This window comes from Dipodomys spectabilis, unplaced genomic scaffold, assembly GCF_019054845.1.
Source record: "Dipodomys spectabilis isolate Male_0828 unplaced genomic scaffold, ASM1905484v1 ptg000042l, whole genome shotgun sequence".
Lineage (NCBI taxonomy): Eukaryota > Metazoa > Chordata > Mammalia > Rodentia > Heteromyidae > Dipodomys > Dipodomys spectabilis.
The window spans coordinates 3,786,869-3,805,476 of record NW_024870719.1 but is presented as its reverse complement, the minus strand read 5'-3'; the positions used below and the strand labels follow the sequence as shown (position 1 = coordinate 3,805,476).

Below are 18,608 nucleotides of genomic sequence, written 5' to 3'. Positions count from 1 at the left end.
ACGTGCCATTACAGTTAAGTGTGGCGGTGCTGATGACGGCAGCGGGAAGCGGCGAGGTGGTAAAGCTGGCAGAGGACGTAATTAGGATGTAGAACTGAATGAGGATTTGTTTTTTACCCTAGGACTATTCTTTCTGCACTTAAATGAACACTGTATTTTTCTCGCCTAGGACAGTCATTGGTTTTATGTGTTCTGTAATCTAAGCCTGCTTTGAGACTGGGAAACCAGTATTCTTTAAGTTTAAACCATAATAAATCAGTCCTTCATGAAGGTGAAGGTATGGTAATCATTAAAACATGTTGCAGAATGTCTTCAAGTTGTTTCAAACCATGAGGAAGAGATGGTGGTCCTTGAAGGCATTGGGCTATCTTTCCTATAGGCTGGCTCTGGCCATTCATTCTAGACATTTTGATTTCAGGGTTATTGCTTCAACTCTTTCACCCAGCAATTGGTCAGTCTCTTGTTCCAAGGCTATTTAAGATTTTATCAATTCTGATTGGCATGAAATAATTCCAAATTTGCCTATAATAATTATTATTATTATATAATATATTATTATTATTGCCAGTCCTGGGCCTTGAAATCGGGGCCTGGGCACTATTCCTGAGCTTCTTTTGATCAAGGCTAGCACTCTACCACTTGAGCCATAGCACCAATTCCAGCTTTTTCTGTTTAGGTGGTACTGAGGAAACAAACCCAGGGCTTCATATATGCTAGGCAAGCACTCTACCACTAAGCACCACTAAGCCACATTCCCAGCCTCTATAACTTAATCTTTTAGTACATAATTGTCTTGCAGTGTTTTCATCTTTAAGGTGTTTGATTTTGCAAGAAACTATTCATAGTTATTATCTCTGGGGAGATAATAATCAAGAAGGTGTGTGTGAAAGAGAGAAAAAGAGAGAGATGCAGGAGGAGAAATCACAGGGTGGGGCTGTTCCTTTTTAAATGCCATTCTAAACTATTGGGAGCTAATTTTAAAATAGGAAATATGTCTAAAGAAATTAAGAAAACCTCATAAAAGGGACTAGCTAGGTCACTTTTACACTTTTTTTCACTTTCATGTTTTGTATCCAGAGATAAAGTAGGAAGTCAAACAGGAGACCTAGGTAACTCAGATCAGATATCCATACCCTGACGTTTTTTGCTTGTTTGTTTTCTAGCTCTTCAGATTGGCACTCTCTGTTTAGTACAGATTTCAACTATTTGTTTTCTGACTTCTGTGCCATTTCACCATTAAAATTTCATGATTTTGCTAGGTTCTGATGGTTTATGGCTATAATCCTAGCAATAATCCCATAATCCAAGAGGCTGAGATCTGAGGATTGCAGTGCAAAGTCAGCCCAGGCAGAAAAGTCTGTGACACTGTTATCTCCAATTAACTTCCAAATCACTAGAATTGGAGCTGTATAGTTCAAGTGGTAGAGCCTTTAGCAAAAAAAAAGCTCAAGGACAGCGCCCAGGCCCTGAGTTCAAGCCCTAGGACTGGAACAAAATTAAAAAATCACAAATAACTGTGTGTTTTAGCTAAGGAAACAATGGGAAATTAAGGCTCAGAGATAAAGGCTTCTAAGACCATACACAAGGGGGAAGGAAATCGTTATAGTCAGGCACTTTGCACTGGAGCACATAATGTTCTAAGTCTGTATTTTAATCTTTTATTTTGTCACACATTAAGTTTTGTCTTTAAAATGGCTACTAAAATTTAAATAAGTGAGGTAGCAACTAATGTCCAGATAATGTAACCAAATTCTTCTTCTGCCTCATTCAGTCCTGCCATCTGGTCTTCCCTCTTCTCACCTCTACTCTATAATCCTTTGGAACTCAGAACTATAAGACATGGCTCTGGAAGAAGAGAGCATTCCCAATTTGAAAATGATACCCTTGGGTTCATTTTAAGGGCTAGCTATTCCTATTGCATGGCAAGTAAATGGCTACAATAAAGATTGATTTAGATATTAACTGAGATTTATTTAATAAGGACATTCATTTCTATCTTACAGAAAATGGAATGAAATAGCAGTATAAAAAATTATCTTCTCTCCCCAGAAGGAAATTATCGCTTCTCCAAGCAAAGCAGACTAGGAACAGATATTAATAAACTTAAATACTGACATTTTTCATACATCCATAGGAATATGCTTTCATTGCAAAAACAAAAGCCAGTTTTTCATTCCTACGCTACATTGAGGATATTCAGAACCTATTTGCAAGGCAAACCCATAAATAAGAATCATAACATTAAAATATTACATGTCTTTTAAAACTTTGTCTTCTAATCCTATATTGATTTCTTTTCTTATCTTCCATAGATAAAATAATAATAGAAATCGCCATCTAAAACTAATGGCTGTCAGCAGAATTAAACTGTCCTTACATTTTGCATCCCAGCTAAGGATGTTTGCAGGTTATTGTGCCAAAAACAATGGAGTTTTTGTGTTGAATTTTGCTATAATATAAATTACATGTGTGGCTTAGAAAATTTAGGAGAAAGCAATTTTTCATATGTTCCATCTTTCTTACTTAATAAACCATTTAGACCTGTCCCTGTGGTCATTTTACTAGAGACAGCATTAAGCCAAGCAAATTTTCTTCTCTTCCAAAGTAATAGACATTGAGATCGCCTTTCAGAAATGCAGATGTTTTTCTTTTGCTTTTAAATATTTTCTTTGCTTTGTGCATTCTGTAGAAAGTCTGAAAATAGTGCCAGATGCAATTCAGTTTATCAGACGAAATGTGGAAATGTGTTAGTTTCATAATGGAAAGCTATATCCTTCCCTGAGATATGCACTAGCTGAATGAAAAATGCACCTTTGGGTTCAACTGGAAAGCTTAGACAGCGATGTTTGTATTTTGAAAAGAAGAATCTCAGTAGAATTAGATCATAGTAGGGTTTAATTTATGACCATTTACTTTTCTGATTCTGTTACTTGATCGTTAGTCTTACCAATCATCCAGTAACGGGAAGGGCAAGAGCATTAAACTTTCATTAAGAACAGCTCTCTCTTTAACAACCACTGGAAAACTACAAGAGGAAAACTACAAGAATTTATTTTCTGTCCGATGCAAATGGCTCATGCTTGTAATCTTAGCTAGTCAGGAGGTTGAGATCTAAGGATCACAGGTCCAAGCCAGCCCTCAGGAAAGTCCATGAGACCCTTATCTCCAACTAACTGACAAACACCAGAAGTGGAGATGTCACTCAAGTTGTAGAGTGAAAAAAAAAAACTACGGAACAGGGGCTGGGAAGTTGGCTCAATGGTTGAGTGCTTGCCTCGCATGCATGAGGCCCTGGGTTCAGTTCCTCAGCATCACATAAGCAGAAAAAAGCCAGAAGTGGCACTGTGGCTCAAGTGCTAGAGTGCTAGCCTTGAGCTGAAGAGCTGAGAGACAGTGCCCAGGCCCAGAGTTCAGCCCCCACAACCAACAACAACAACAAAAAAAAAAAAAACTAAGAAACAGCACCTAGGCCCTGAGATCAAGCCCCAGTACCAGCACATACACCTATATGTATGTGTATTTTTTCTCTAAAGTTTCAGGATATGTGACAAGATTCTGCAACAAAATGAGTACCTTTCATTAGCAGTTTGCAGACTCTTTGGGGGTGACAATAGTGTCACAGGGGTTCAGATACTTTCTTTTTTTTTTTTTTTTTTTTGGGTCCAGTCGTGGGGCCTGAACTCTGGGCTTGGGCCCTGTGCCTCAGCTCTTCAGCTCAAGGCTAGGGCTCTACCACTTGAGCCACAGCACCACTTCCGGCTTTTTTCTTTTTGCTTATGTGGTGCTGAGGAATCGAACCCAGGGCCTCTGGCATGCAAGGCATGCACTCTACCACTGAGCCACCTTCCCAGCCCCTCAGATACTTTCCTAAGTAAACTTCACGCAGAATTTTTCCGGCAGAGATCACTCAAGTGGATGGAAATTAGATATAAGAAGCTTAGGTTCTCCATGGATCCATTCTAGTCATGCATTCCAAAAGTAGCCATGGCACATCCCCTGTGTTCTTGACATTGTCTTACTGAGCATCGGCACTGTCTTGCCTTAGCAGAGTTTACAGTCTACTAGAGGAGACAGAAAAAAAAAAAGAAGAAGAAATTAGTAGACATGATCCGGTGGCTTACATCTGTAATACTTGTTAATCACAAAGCTGAGATCTGAGAATCCTGGTTCAAAGCTAGCCTGGCAAAGAAATCCAGGAAACTCTTACCTACAATTAACCAGCACAAAGCTGGAAGTGGAAGTGTGGCTCAAGTGGTAGAGCAATAGCCGTGAGCAAAACAAGCTACATAAGAACTCAAAGCCCTGATTTCAAGCCCTGGTAGATGCACATGCGCGTGCGCACACACATACACACACACACACACACACACACACACACATTCATTGATCAGGGAACCAAAGCATTCCAATCGTGATAAGTGCCATGAAGACAGCTATTAAGCTATGTTAACTTACAACCAATGGTGGTTATAAATCCTTAGCGAATCAGGATGAGAATGTAGGAGAATGTAACTAGGGCTCAAACTAAGGACTTAGCCAGGCCAAGGTGAAGAGGATGAGTGGACTAGATAGATCAAAATAGGTGGATTCCTTTAAGCAGAAAGTACTTAGGAATTTATGAGAAGATAAAGAATGAGGGTACTTGGTACATGGAGAAGTAGGAGAGAAGGAGGAAGTATGGAGATCATCTGGGCCCAATGTTTAGACATACCATTTTAAGGCATTTTGCTTACCTTAAATAATTTAATTAAGGTAATATGTTGAACAAACACACTACAAAAGTAGAACACAATGGGTATGGAGAGTTCCAGCTATAGAGGTATGCAAGTGAAATCTCATGAAATGGACCTGATTCAAGACTTTCACTTGATTGTCTGCCAACTTTCATTAGAATTTTGCTTACCAAGCCAGATTTGTTCCTTTGTTTTGAGGCTTTTATTGAGGCAAGAAAGAGACAAACATGAAAAAGAGAAAAATCCTATAGACGTCCCAAAGAAATGTATGGAATACTTTCAAAAAATACTTTCTTTCATTTTGTATGAATACTCAGAGTTAATTGATGCCTGGAATGTATTTTCTAACCATTTGAATATATGGGTATATATAATTATCTATTATATTATGCTTGTGGGAAAAATCATATATGAAACAACCAAGTGATAACTGTTATGTTTAAATCATAAACCATTTTGACATCTTATACAATTCATAATTTGAGCTAAGTAGCTAAGACCTTGAAAATTATTTTACATCTCAGAATACTTTTAAGAACAAATAGCTTGGGGGGGGGAGGAATTTTCATGGCTATTTTCTGAATGGCTACATTTAGATGTGGAGCTTTTAACAAGACTTTGATTTCATTCCAAAGCCCAGAGCCCTGCAAGGATAGGATCTTGGGAATACTCCACATTCCTTAAAGAATGCTTATCAATTAAACCATCTCATTTTAGCTTGCTGACCTTTGGTGCAGTGAGGAGCTAGCATTTCCCCCAAATTATCTCACATGAAAAGAAAACAAACACTCTAATAGATTCCTCTGATAGCTGTAAAATAGAAACAACTGTAAGTTTTTAATTAAGCTTCAAGCGCAGATATTTTCACTCAGGACAAAACAGCATGACACCATGACATCAGGGAAAAAAATGTTTTTGTCAAAGTTTATGAACATAACAAAAGAGAGCCAAGATTAGAAAGAATGAAAAGGGTATGTTGAGAGCTGACTATTCCTAGCTGATGTGCCCTCATTAAAACTAACAATATCGAAAACGCAAGGTTCCTCTCTAAAAAGGAAAAAGAAACTAATTCCCTCTCACCCAGGCTGCCTCCTCATTCAGTCACCAGGAGGCAACTATGATTTCAACACACCACATCATTTCCATGCCCACTATCGCCAGCTGTGGGGAAAGCAATGAAGAGCTGCTATTATTTGCCTTGTGGTTGCTCCCAGGTGCTTAACACTGTGTGTATGTACCTCCTTTGCAATTTGCTTCTGCAACCTCTGTTCTTTGTATATATTGTCTTTGTAAAGAAGAGCAAAAGCCTTTGTTAAATACCTCTGAAGTATAAGGCTAGACACATACACAAAGATAAATGTGGCCTGCCACCACCCTTTCCTTTAAAATGTTTTGAAGAAGTCTCCCCAAAGAGTCCCAGTACCCATCTCTACCAACCTGTCAAAGAATTAAACCCCAGTCCATCTGATACCACAGCCCTGCTCTTAGTCATTGTAATGTATCTCTTTAAAGAAGTAGGTACTCTGACATTGAAGTCTTATCTTCTTCCAGTTGTACTTGCAGTTTCTCATCTACTTCTAATGACATGGTTGTCATCAGATTTGTCAATGTCAGTATAGGAGCTAAACAGGTTACTATACTTCTCAGTTGACCAACTCAGAGTACAGTAGAATCAACCCTTCCTATGATCTAAATATGCATCTTTCTTAATGTAGCCAAAGACTTTACAGAGCTAGATTGTTGGAGAATTGCTTGAGGAGAGGAAGAGAGGCAAAAGAAGAAGAATCTATGTCGTTTTACATCAAGATATCAGCATGGCTAGCTCCAGTGTTTCAAACCTATGATCCTAGCTATTTGAGAGGCAGAGATCTGAGGATTTGGTACAAGACATAGAAGTTCATGAGACTCCATCTCAGCCAATGGCTGGGTGCAGTAGTACACATCTATCATCCCAGCAACAAAGGGATGCACCAATAGGTCAGCCTGGGCATAAAACAAGTCTTAATCCTGAAAATAACAAAAGCAAAAGGGGACTAATGGAGTGGCTACATGGTAGAGTGCTTGACTGGGAAGTGCAAGGCCCTTAGCTAAGTTTACACACACACACACACACACACACACACAGAGTTGACATATATCTTTATGATCAATTTTTAAAAATCTACGATTATGTGAAATCCAAGTCTCCATTAAACATATACAGTTCACTAAATTAAGAATTTCACACCAAGCACTGGTAGCTTATACCTATAATCCTAGACTCAGGAGTCTACAATCTGAGGATCACATTTCAAAGCCAGTCCTGGCAGGAAAGTCTATGAGACTCATCTCCCAATAACTGGAAATGGTGCTGTGGCTCAAGTGGTAGAATGCTAGCCTTGAGCAAAAGAGCTCAGGGAAAGTGCCCAGCCCCCAAGTTCAAGCACCACAACCCATAAAAAAAAAAAAAAAAAGAACTTCACATTCATTCTGCTTTAATTTTGTGGGTATAATCAGACACGAAAGCTCTGATGGATTCCTCTGTCATTCTCTACTGTATCCTCATCTAGTGCACAGGCCTTCGACATCTTTACTCATGTTTAGCTGGCTTCTCCCCAGACTGCTGTATGGATACATCTTTCTCAGAACCATGTTGCTTATCCCAAAGAGAATGTCTCCAGCTATACTCTTGCGCATCCTCCATTCAGTGTCTTATTAATTCCATGTCTTACTCATTGGCATAACATCAGAGACGTTTTCAAGTCATTTTCTGAAATCATAGTTTGCAGGGTAATTCACATGAAAATAAAGCTTTTTTTAATAGATTTTTTTCAGTTTCTTCATTTTCCTTAATAGCCTTGAGGAAATGAACAACTGCATTACAACCAGCCCTTCAACAATTGGAAGTAATATGCTTCAAAGGGCATGGAATGAACTAAACTATAAAAATGAGTTCTAGCCAGGTGCCAGTGGCTCATGCCTGTAATCCTAGCTATGAGATCTGAAGATCGTGGTTCAAAGCCAGCCCGGACAGGAAAAATCCATGAGATTCTTATCTCCAATTAACCACTAAAAAGCTGGGGGGAGCAGTGGGGGAATTGAGTTCTGCAAAGAAATACTTTTGACCCTTCTCCCAGCCAAAAAAAAAAAAAAAATCATGTGCCTCCTCCTAAGACTTCCCCATTTGATGTAGTACCAAGAGAAATTAAAAGGTTATGGCTACAGGGTGCCAAGAAAACATGATATAGGCTGATATAAAGTGGAAAGAGACTAACACTAGACATTAATAGTTATGCTGATATGGGATTCCCTTAAATGAAAACCCCTATTGATCTATTTAGGCCATCTTTGCATTTTACAGAGCTGCAGGCTTCCTGTTCAGTCTCCCACACCATCTGCCATTTCTACCAGTTAACAAATTCTTAACCTCCCATCCTTCTTAACCTCCTCTGCCTCCTGGCATGCCTTTGTATGGACTGTCTTCATAAAGATGCCAGACCCTAATCACAAAGGCCTGTGAGATGGGCAGTGGTCATTGTTTATCAGGCTAGCAGCCAGCTGGCCTGTCTCTAAGCAGGGTATCAGAGCTCATGCCAGGGAAGATAGGAGGGAAAGCAAGATGCCTCTTTGGATCAAGATAGTTTGCTTCTGTATATATAAACTCCTCCAGTGCCATCGCCTTAGATTGCTGAAGCTGCTTTTAGCTGATAGGCACATAGTTTGGATTAGATGGTTAAATTAGTTACAAGTATGTAGTGTGTTGATTGCCAACTGTTTTAAGTCATAGATCATACTTATGATGAGTTAGTCATTGAGCTCCTTGAAAATGGGCTGGTAAACATACAAAGATCAAAGTGATTTAAAAACAACAAAACCCTCCAGAGAATTCTAGTAAGAGAAGTTGGTGTGAATTTACAATTATGTACTCACTTTTTAACCATAGATCTTTGGCAAGTTATTGGCTTCTCACTATCGGGTTTTGTTTTTTTCTCTCACAAAATGGAATGTTAACTTCCATATTAAAGTATTTGCCAAGGGATTAACCAACCAAAAACCCCCATGAATGCTGGGGCAGATCTCTTGCCCCCAAGAGGCTGAGCACTTGTCTATATTGTATAGGCCCTTGGTTCAATCCCCAACACCTAAAAAAATGTACCCTGTAAGTACTGTATTTCATATTGCTATTACAGAATAAGGCCAATAGTGTAGTGTCTATTAATATTTCAAGATATTCAGCTCTACTTTGGTTGTGCCACATACTTTAAAGAAAAATCTAAAAATATTTAAAGGAAAAGATCTGTGGAAGGAGAAATAATATATATTACAGCACATATTTCACAAAAAGACTGACAATAAAGAATGGTTTTTGCATCCTGGTGAATTTGCATTGAAAATGGTGACAGTTACTTGCTCTTGCAATTGATCAAAGAACTAGAGTGAAATAGTTTAGGCTTATGAGTAAAGATTGTCAGTTAAAGGACAGGGGAAGTTTCCTGATTCTTGATTGGTAACAGTTGGAACAAATTATGGAAGTTGGATATTTTAAATAACAATAGTTCTTTTTTGTCAACATGAGTATCTGTTTACTTAATTTAGATCTGATCTACCCTGAATATTTGACTTGGCTAAGTAACATTCTAAGTTCACTTCTAGTCTTGTGATTCTGAGATTTTCTTCTCTGTCACTTTTTCTCTTAGTCTGAGACGTGATCTCCTGAGATGTTAAATAAGGGTACAGGCCTGAGAGGCAAGCACACATTTCTCTGATTCTACGGCTTACATGTGACCATCTCAGAGTTCCTTAATACCTTGGCTTTTTCATTCCTAAATAATAAAACCTTGGATCTCTTTGGACTCATTTAAACTATATCCCTTTTTTAAGTTAAGAAATTCCCATCGTTCAAGAACCTCATCAGCTCAGGAATGTTATATGGCTTAATGATAGAGAAAATGCTTACCCCCTGACATAGAGTGGGTGTCTGATTATTATCATTACCTTCTTACCCTATTTTTAAAGCAAACTAATAGAAAAACACAAAGTGGCAATCCATAATAATTCTTTTTTTTTTTTTTGTCCATCGTGGGTCCTCAACTCTGGGCCTGGGCGCTGTCCCTCAACTCTTCAGCTCAAGGCTAGCGCTCTACCACTTGAGCCACAGCACCACTTCCATCTTTTTCTGCTTATGTGGTGATGAGGAATCGAATCCAGGGCCTCATGTGTGCAAGGCAAGCTCTACCACAGAGCCACCTTCCCAGCCCATTCCAAAATAATTCCTAAGTCAGGGAACTAGCCATTCAGCTAGTGCATGGAAACTAGCTAATATGTCTTTGTTGACTTCCTAAACATCCAATGACTCAACTTTTTTATGTGCGCGTGCCTGTTCTGAGGACCTTGGCATTAGCCCTGGGCTTTTGTGCTCAAGACTAGCACTCTACCACTTGAGCCACAGCTCCACTTTTGGCTTTTTTGCTATGTAATGGAAGGTTAAGAGTCTCTTGCATAGGCTGGCTTCAAACCATAATCCTTAGATTTCAACCTCATCAGTATCTAGGATTATAGGCACTAGCCATGAGTGCCTGGAACCATGACTAAACTTTTTTTTTTTTTTTTTTGGTCGGTCGTGGGGCTTGAACTCTGGGCCTGGGCGCTGTCCCTCAGCTCTGCAGCTCAAAGCGAGCGCTCTACCACTTGAGCTACAGCGCCACTTCCGGTTTTCTGGTGGTTTATTGGAGATAGGAGTCTCACGGTCTCTCCTGCCCGGGCTGGCTTTGAACCGCGATCCTCAGATCTCAGCTTCCTGAGTAGCTAGGATTACAGGCGTGAGCCACCAGCGCCCGGCTACCATGACTAAACTTTTAAGAGGCCAAAGCTCGATATTATCTCATAACATTTTGACAATGAGGTCCCAGGCATAACTTGACCCTGAACTTTGTTCACACCCAGCATCAAAGTTGATCACACCGTGTTGAGTAGTTAATTATACACCCACTCCCAAACCCTTCTGAATCATTTACCTCCATAATCAGTGCTAGCTCCCAGTACAGAATCGGGCCCTAATCAATGTTTATGCTCCTAACTATTGTATCATATGAGAAGCAATATGACATAATGGTTAGGTGCATAAGCTCAAATCTATGCTTCACCTCTCACCAGAAGTAGGCTCTTACCCAATTGTGATAACTATGTTTTGTACTTAATTCACAGTTTATATAGTGTTTGTATTTTGTATATGCATTCACATACAAAATCATTCCAAAGAATGGGTAACATTAATAATAGTATTATTTCATATGATAATACGAATAACACTAATATCATCGCAAACATTTTATTTCATTTTTTTATTGCAGTTTATTTTGCTATTCCTTTTTTTATTACCTACTGTTATCATTACTGGCAGAAATGTTGGAGTGATTTACTGAAGGCCAATATGGAATGAGCCACTCAAGCTCTGTGATAGAGAGTGCTCTGACCATAACCCCACAAGAACCTGTTCTTACTTTGGACTGAGTTGGAGGTAGAAGATGTTGAATAGAATTAACACAAATTCCTTCAGTTCTTCTGAGCTTTGTTCAGAAACAAAGCCCTGTTTCTACTAATGGAAGCTTTAAGAAGTCTCTCACCATGTACAACCTCTTCGTGCCAATGCTTGAAATGAATCTTAGGGCACCAATTACTCTTAGTCCAAGGATCCAAGGAGCATGATTATAAACTTCAGTCAAGCAGTGGTTATTGGACTTTAGCCCCCATCAGAATAACGTGGAGGAAGGACCTGTTTAGCAGATTGCTGGGCTCTATCCCCATATTTAATACATCTGGAATAGGACCCAAATTTATGTCTGGTTTTAGGGTGTTTCTTTTGTAGTTCAAACCAGCTTTGAACTCATAATCCTCCTGCTTCAGCCTTCCCAAATTTTGATTTCTAATAACTTCCTACTTTGTGCTGACAGTGGTAATGTAGGGCCACCCTGAGCCACCTGAGTTCATAGCTGTGGTTGAGGAGTGTATAGCAGGACTCCAGAAGGAAAATAAATTTGAGTGATATTTTTACTGAAGTGAATTACCTGCTAACTCTGCTAAAAACTGAGGCTTCCTATTTTTAACCCCAGTGTTTTAAACCATGCAATTGCTATTTCCTTACTTTCTAAACTTATCAATACATAAATTGGTCTCATGAAGGTTTTTTTAGGCTTTTGCAAGCCTGATAAAAATCCCTAGACACTCTTCCCAGAAAAACCAATATACACATACACAGAAGTATGGCTTACCACGTTAGGAGTTTCTTGAACACCTCCACCACCAGCCCACCCACGGGCTTGAAGACTGTACTTGAGGCGCTCATGGGATGAGACAAACATTCCCTTCTTACAGTTAACCCTTCAGTTAGCTCATTTATAAGGGAAGAATAGTGAAAGTAGTTCTTGACTCCAATGTGGTTAAAAAAAAACCTGGTAAAATGTATAGACACTTGCACTTAGCAGTGTCTTTCACAAAGAGTGTATATAAATGTTTGCTGCTATTAAAGTTGTTACTGTATTGTGGTCAGAGAAGGGGATGCAGCTGGCTTGGGGGAGGATGCTTGTGAGGAGGGAAGAGGTTTAGATGCTGGAATGTAGTCCTGGACTGAGTAGGGCCCAAGAACCCAATGCAGCAGAGACAGTGGCCCGGATGCTGCCCAGAGGACTGCAAAGACCACTGAAGAATTGGTGTGGACCTGGGGAGAGCTACAGTCCCACTGTCACTCTGCCCCACTCACCTTGGTTTCTTCACCTTGCAAGTACCTTGGACTCAGTACGGCCTCCCTCCGGGGCTCTCTCCAGAGCCTCAGCTAACAAAGCCCACCTGGGTTCCATGGGATGCGAGTGTGGTGTTTACTTTCTCCACTGCCCCAGCCTCCCAAGTTAAGAACCCTTATTTTATGGCTAAAGCAGTTCAAAGCAACTGCCTAAGGGCTATTTTCTCCACAATAGTTAACTCCAAGATACAATTCAAACCCTCCTACCTTAATGTTTAACCCTCAGAATGAAAGTGGAGCAGCTGACCACCTCACCAATATTCACCACTTCAAGAGGCTGGAAGAAAAGACTCTAAACAAGTAACAAATAATATCCCCACTCAAAGACTAAGATTGAAACTTTCTCTCCCACACTGTTCACTTCCCTACAGGCTTCCTAGTGTTTTAATGGAGCTAGGAGCTTGTACAGTGGAGCAGTTAGCATGGCCTTGGGAGTGTTGATACCAGGGTTTGTCTCTGTACCTGGGATCCTACCTACTCAGGAGGCTGAGAGCAGAGGATTGTGGTTCAAAGCCAGCCCAGGCAGGAAACTCTGTGACTCTTTAATTCATCACCAAAAGGATGTAGGTGGAACTGTGGCTCAAGTGGTAGAGCACCAGACTTAAAAAAGCCAAGGAGCATTGCCCACGCCTTGAGTTCAAGCCTCAGTATTGGGGGGGAGTGGGCGGCGGGGTGTGCGCACACACACACATACACACACAAATAGACTGTGGAGGGCAAGAAGGCAAAACCTGGTAAGTATAATGTATACTCAAACTACATCCAGAGAGAAAGATTGGAGAAACTGTAATCTTAACAGATCAAGGGATCATAATTCAAGGTCAGTCCAGGCAAAACAACATCTGAATCAATAAACTGTGCCTGGTGATATATGCCAGTGATTTCAGTTATGTTGGAGACACAAGTATGAAGCACTAGCATGTCTGAAAAATAATCAGAAGCAAAAAAAGGGCTAGAGGCAGGGTTCAAGTGGTAGAGGCCTTTTCTAGCAAGGCCCTGAGTTCAAATCCCAGTACTGCTAGCAACAACAACATCAATAATAAAATAACTTTCAGACATCTTCCCAAGAGAAAGGCAGCTGGTCTGGGAAGCTAAGATAGTTCCACAGTGGAAAGTAGGTATCTGTACTTGTAAAGCTGCCAGGTGATTCTGTTGCCCAGCTTGCTTTTTGAACTATTATGGGATATTACTCGTATGTGGATAAGTGTGCAGAAAACAGAGTTGATACTTCCTCATGCCAGAGTTACATGTGCTCACTTAGAGAGCTTAGGTGTGGGTCTCCCTCATTGGCTCTCTCAGCTCACCCTCCATCCATTCCCATCTCTGATTCTCAGGAGATATATTAGGAGATGGGAGAGGCTGGTAGATAACAAGGTCCTGTGAACTTCCCCACAATGTGTATACAGTTCTTTCTCATGAGAGTTCGACTAGATCACAGGACACCATGACAGCATCATGAACTTAAGCCTGGTGCGTAGTAAGCAGGCACTCTAGCACCAGCCCTTTTTTTTTTTTGGTTGTGAGGCTTGAACTCTGGGCCTGTGTGCCGTCTGTCCCTGAGCTTTTCAGTTCAAGGTCAGTGCTCTACCACTTGAGCCACCAAGCCACTTCCAGTTTTTTTGGTGATTTACTGGAGATAAGAGTCTCACAGACTTTCCTGCCTGAGCTAGTTTTGAACTGTGGTCCTCAGATCTCAGCCTCCTGAGTAGCTAAGATTACAGGTGTGAGCCACCAGTGCTGGGCTGCACTGGTTATTTTTGAGACAGTCTCACTTTTTACCCAGGCATACAACCTCAACCAAGATCCACTTATTCTATGTTTTATGTTGTAACTGAGATGACAGGCACATTCCACTCTGCCCAGCTATTAGCTGATAAGGATTCTCATATGTATGACAAAGCTGGCCTGGAACTGTGATCCACCCTGTCTCAGCCCTCCAAGTAGCTAGGATTCCAGGCATGAGCTACTGGGGCTTGTAACTAGAATGTTTTTTGCCTATATAATAAGGGTATCCATATTCTGCCAGTCTTGTAGAAGATTCATAGCATTTTAATCTTTCAGAACAAATAATATAGTGCACAGGTAAGGTAAGAGAGAGAGAAAGAGATAGATAGATAGATAGATAGATAGATAGATAGATAGATAGATAGATATAGATAACACACGTGCATCTGTGCACACGCGTGTGCGCGCGCACACACGCACACACACACACTGAACTCTATGGAGGGAGTTCCATGACTCATCCAAGGTCAGACAACTTGAGTGGGTGCCCAGTGTTTACCCTCCTCTGGAGCTCTGGTTCTGCTTCTGTGCCATACTGGAGAAGGGTAACATAAAGGCATTTTTCTCTCCTTGTAAAAGAGGAGAAAATGGGGGAGGGAGAATTATTTAAACACACCTCTCTCATACTGCAATCACTGCATTGTTTTTCCTGTAGAAACACCCTGTTGGTTTTTAAATCCCTTTAAACCTCCTCGACACCTGTATGGCCCAAGTCCAAGAATTATTCCCAAATCCCCCGCTTTTTAGACATAGCCCCACAGGAGTTTCTGTGATGGTAGCTGGCTCCTGGTTTAGTTGAGAATTTCAGAGCCCCCAGAAGTTTGCTTCTTCTGTAGGTGCTAGAAGCCTACAGTGTTCCAACCTGAATTTCTTTTTGCTTTTATCTTAAGCAAAGAGTATACCACCCTCCCACCCGATATGGTTCTATTCGATAAAATAGTGTCATGGCACAACCCTGTATTGTTCTGTGGCAGGCTGATGACTAAAGCATTAACCAAAAGGGAAGACAGAGGAGGGATGAAGTGGGGATCAGAGTGAGCAGCTCATAATACATGATATGACTTCTCTTCAGGGCAACAACTTAGGCTCTAGACATAATGAGAACTTCCCAGCAAATTCATTATAACAAAGCATAATGTGAGCTCACTGGGCACAAAAATAGGCTGAAGGAAAGTGACTCCCACATAAGACCTAATTAAATACTTTGATGTCAGAAAGCAGCATGGGGAGGGGTGGAAAATCCAATGTGGAAGGCTTTGTTCAAAAGAAAAGAAGAAACACCCACACCCCCTTTCTCTCTCTCTCTCTCTCTTTCTCTCCTCCTCCTCTCCTCCTCCTCCTCCTCCTCCTCCTCCTTCTCCTTCCCTCCTCCCTTCTCTCTCTCCTTTTCTTCTTTTGCCATGAAGAAGGAAGAATAAGATTCAAGAACAATGGGTTGTAAATTCTTCAGCCAATTAGTGCAGTGACTTACTACTGTTTGTAATGCGCAGAATGTCACAGGCTGTTTTGCAGCCGCTCCAAGTTGGTTTGTTAATAACAGGAAGCTAGCACTTCTCAGTACAGTGGATCAGCTACACGTGAAAATAAATGCAAAAAACCTGGAGGGGAATAGCAGCAGACCGAGAGTAGCCTTGATTTAATTTAACATTTGGGGGTCCACACACAAATGAGCATTTTAGTAGGCTTCATGGTGGAAGTTGCTGTCATTTGTAAAATATTCTGGCCAATTAGCTAATAGTGTGCTTGGATTTCTCCTGTTTTGATACAGTAATACTAAGTACATTGTGAAGCCCAATTATACAAATCATCCCCATATGCCATACCAGTCTTTCTTTATGAACTGTGTTTATAAATCCTGTGTGAGGAAATGTGTACTTCAGCAATTTAGACCATGTGTAAAAACATAGCCAATGGGATTGTCAAGAAAACAAGTTCCAGCCTAGGAACTCCTAATGTGTTCCGTTGGAATAACAGGAGGGTGCCGGGGAGTGCGTCGCTCTGCTTACATATATATTGCTTTAGACTGTTTAACCAATTAGGGGCTTCCACTTCCTCTTCTGTTATTTTCTTCTTCTTTTCTTTCAGGATCCGATTTTGGAGTTTCTGAGAAGATTTGGGATTGGTTTCTTGTCAGGGACCATCGCCTCCATCATTAACATCCCTTTTGATGTTGCCAAAAGTAGGATTCAAGGGCCCCAGCCAGTTCCTGGAGTGATCAAGTACAGAACCTGTTTTAAAACAATGGCAACCGTCTATAAGGAAGAAGGGTAACACATTCTTTCTTTAATACACAGGCCAGGCTCAAGCATTGTTAGAACCACCTTGTGCTTCTATTTTGATGAGAACCAGTAAGCCTTCCTGAGTTGGGTGTGTGTCTAAGGAAGCCTGTGGAATACATGACATATTTTGCACGGCCACACAAGAATGAGACACTGGCAAAGTGTTCCTACACCATCAGGAACGTGCCATGAGGCACGACCATACACTATACAGCGTGTTTGCCTTGGCGTGCTAACATTGACTTTTTACATGCCAGTGTGAGTAAGATGCTACATGGATTATATATCCTGTTAGTACCTGAGTGGGAAAATAATTTTCTTCTGATTGTAATCCTAATCAAAACGTCACCTAATTAAGTTTTTTTTTTAATTTTTAAAGTATGTTCCTTTTTCTTCTTTTTAAGGCTTAGATCCTGCCTTACTTATATCCCCCCCACACACACATACACACACACAACCAATATCTTATTCTCAAGTAAACAAGTGATACTTTATTATTTTGATCTAACTGCATCATATTTCTTAATGTGAAGCCTGAGTTTGTGGTCTTTTAAATTCAATTACAAAAGTCATTTTGCCCATATACACAGCTGTCTTGAAAGCAAAATCTGCCTTGAAAGCAAAAACCATCTCCCTGATGAAAGTCATGTTTCTGATTGGATAAGACCAGTGTAGCCTGGATAATAAAAATTGATTAACTCTTTCCCCTCATCCAATTTGCTGTAGTGAATACTAAGCCAGATATTGTCAGGTTGGAGACGAGTGTCACTTCACATGGTTTCTTTTTAAATGCTGAGCCAGCATCTCAATAAAGCTGAGGTCTAGCTCCATCTTATTTTCAGACTAAGAATGCTCCTTTTTTTTCCCCTTTTGGCTATAGGTTTTTAGCTTTATACAAAGGCCTAGTTCCCAAGATTATGAGACTTGGACCAGGTAATTGTGCTTTTATTATTTATACTCTTCCTTCTTGATTATTCTAAAACTCTTGCTTTGCTATTAGTGTCTAACAGCAACACAGTAAAAGTTTACTACCCTGTGAGTAGCAGAAACCTTGAGAATGTAAAGCTGTACGATTATTGAAGATACTCAAGGCATCTGTTAGAAATGTTCTACTTTTGTTTGTAAGTGCCGTTTATGACCTTGCTGGAGGCTGATAGAAGTCAAAACCCAGCTGAAATTAATAGGAGAGGATTCACAGCCATAGGCATCTGCATGAGCTCCAAGGCTCCGTGGCTTCCGGATGAAGAGGAAAATTTTCACTGAAGAACCAGCTTGATAAAATTGACAATGGTAACTCACGCCTATAATCTCAGCTACTCAGGAGTCTGAGCTCTGAGGATTGCCAAAGCCAGCTCAAGCAGGAAAAGCCTTGAGAATCATACCTCTCAAATAACCACATAAAAAACAAGAGGTGAAGCTGAGTTTCAAAGTGGTAGAGCACTAGCTAGCCTTAGGCAAGAAAACTCGGGGACAGCACCCAGGCTCTGAGTTCAAGCCCCGTGATGGACAAAAAGAAGAAAAGAAAGGAAAGGAAAGAAAACTTTTCCTTGTGCTCCCAGTCAGTCTTGCTTCTGACTGCATTTCAAACAGAGAAAAGGAACTTGCCTCCACAAAGAGCAAATCATTTCTCTTCACAGTCACTGCTAAAAAGGGATGATGACATTGGCCACTTACGTGTCTTGGCCTATGTCAGCTGGATGGTAGAAGACCATGAGGGACAGAGGCCAACCAACAACAAAATAAAACAAAACCAAAAAAAAAGAAAGCCTCTATGTAAATAGATAAGAAAATAAGGGCTGTAGACTCAACCGCTTGGGCAAATAGGCCTGGATTACAAGCAGCCTTGTGAGTAACTATGAAGGTATGCTCTCGACCACATGTATATTTTTTTAGCCAGGTCACACTCCCTATTTAGACATCCTGCTAGCCTTTGGAACCTTCTCTCCTCTCCACCCCTCCCTTTAAATACTCACATCTTCCTGCATTCATCTGTACATTTACCTTTCAATCTTAATGCAGTAATAAAGAACAACAATC

The 18,608-nt window shown here is 40.5% G+C and overlaps 1 protein-coding gene across 1 annotated transcript in view; it reads left to right on the top strand.

Annotated features, from left to right (window-relative positions):
* Slc25a21 (solute carrier family 25 member 21) overlaps positions 1–18,608 on the top strand; it is a 543,123-nt gene that overhangs the window by 521,562 nt on the left and 2,953 nt on the right. Inside the window, exons 10-11 of the mRNA XM_042677900.1 lie at positions 16,378–16,559; positions 17,452–17,504. Of these exons, the coding sequence (XP_042533834.1) occupies positions 16,378–16,559; positions 17,452–17,504 (235 nt within the window). The remainder of the gene's footprint in view (positions 1–16,377; positions 16,560–17,451; positions 17,505–18,608) is intronic.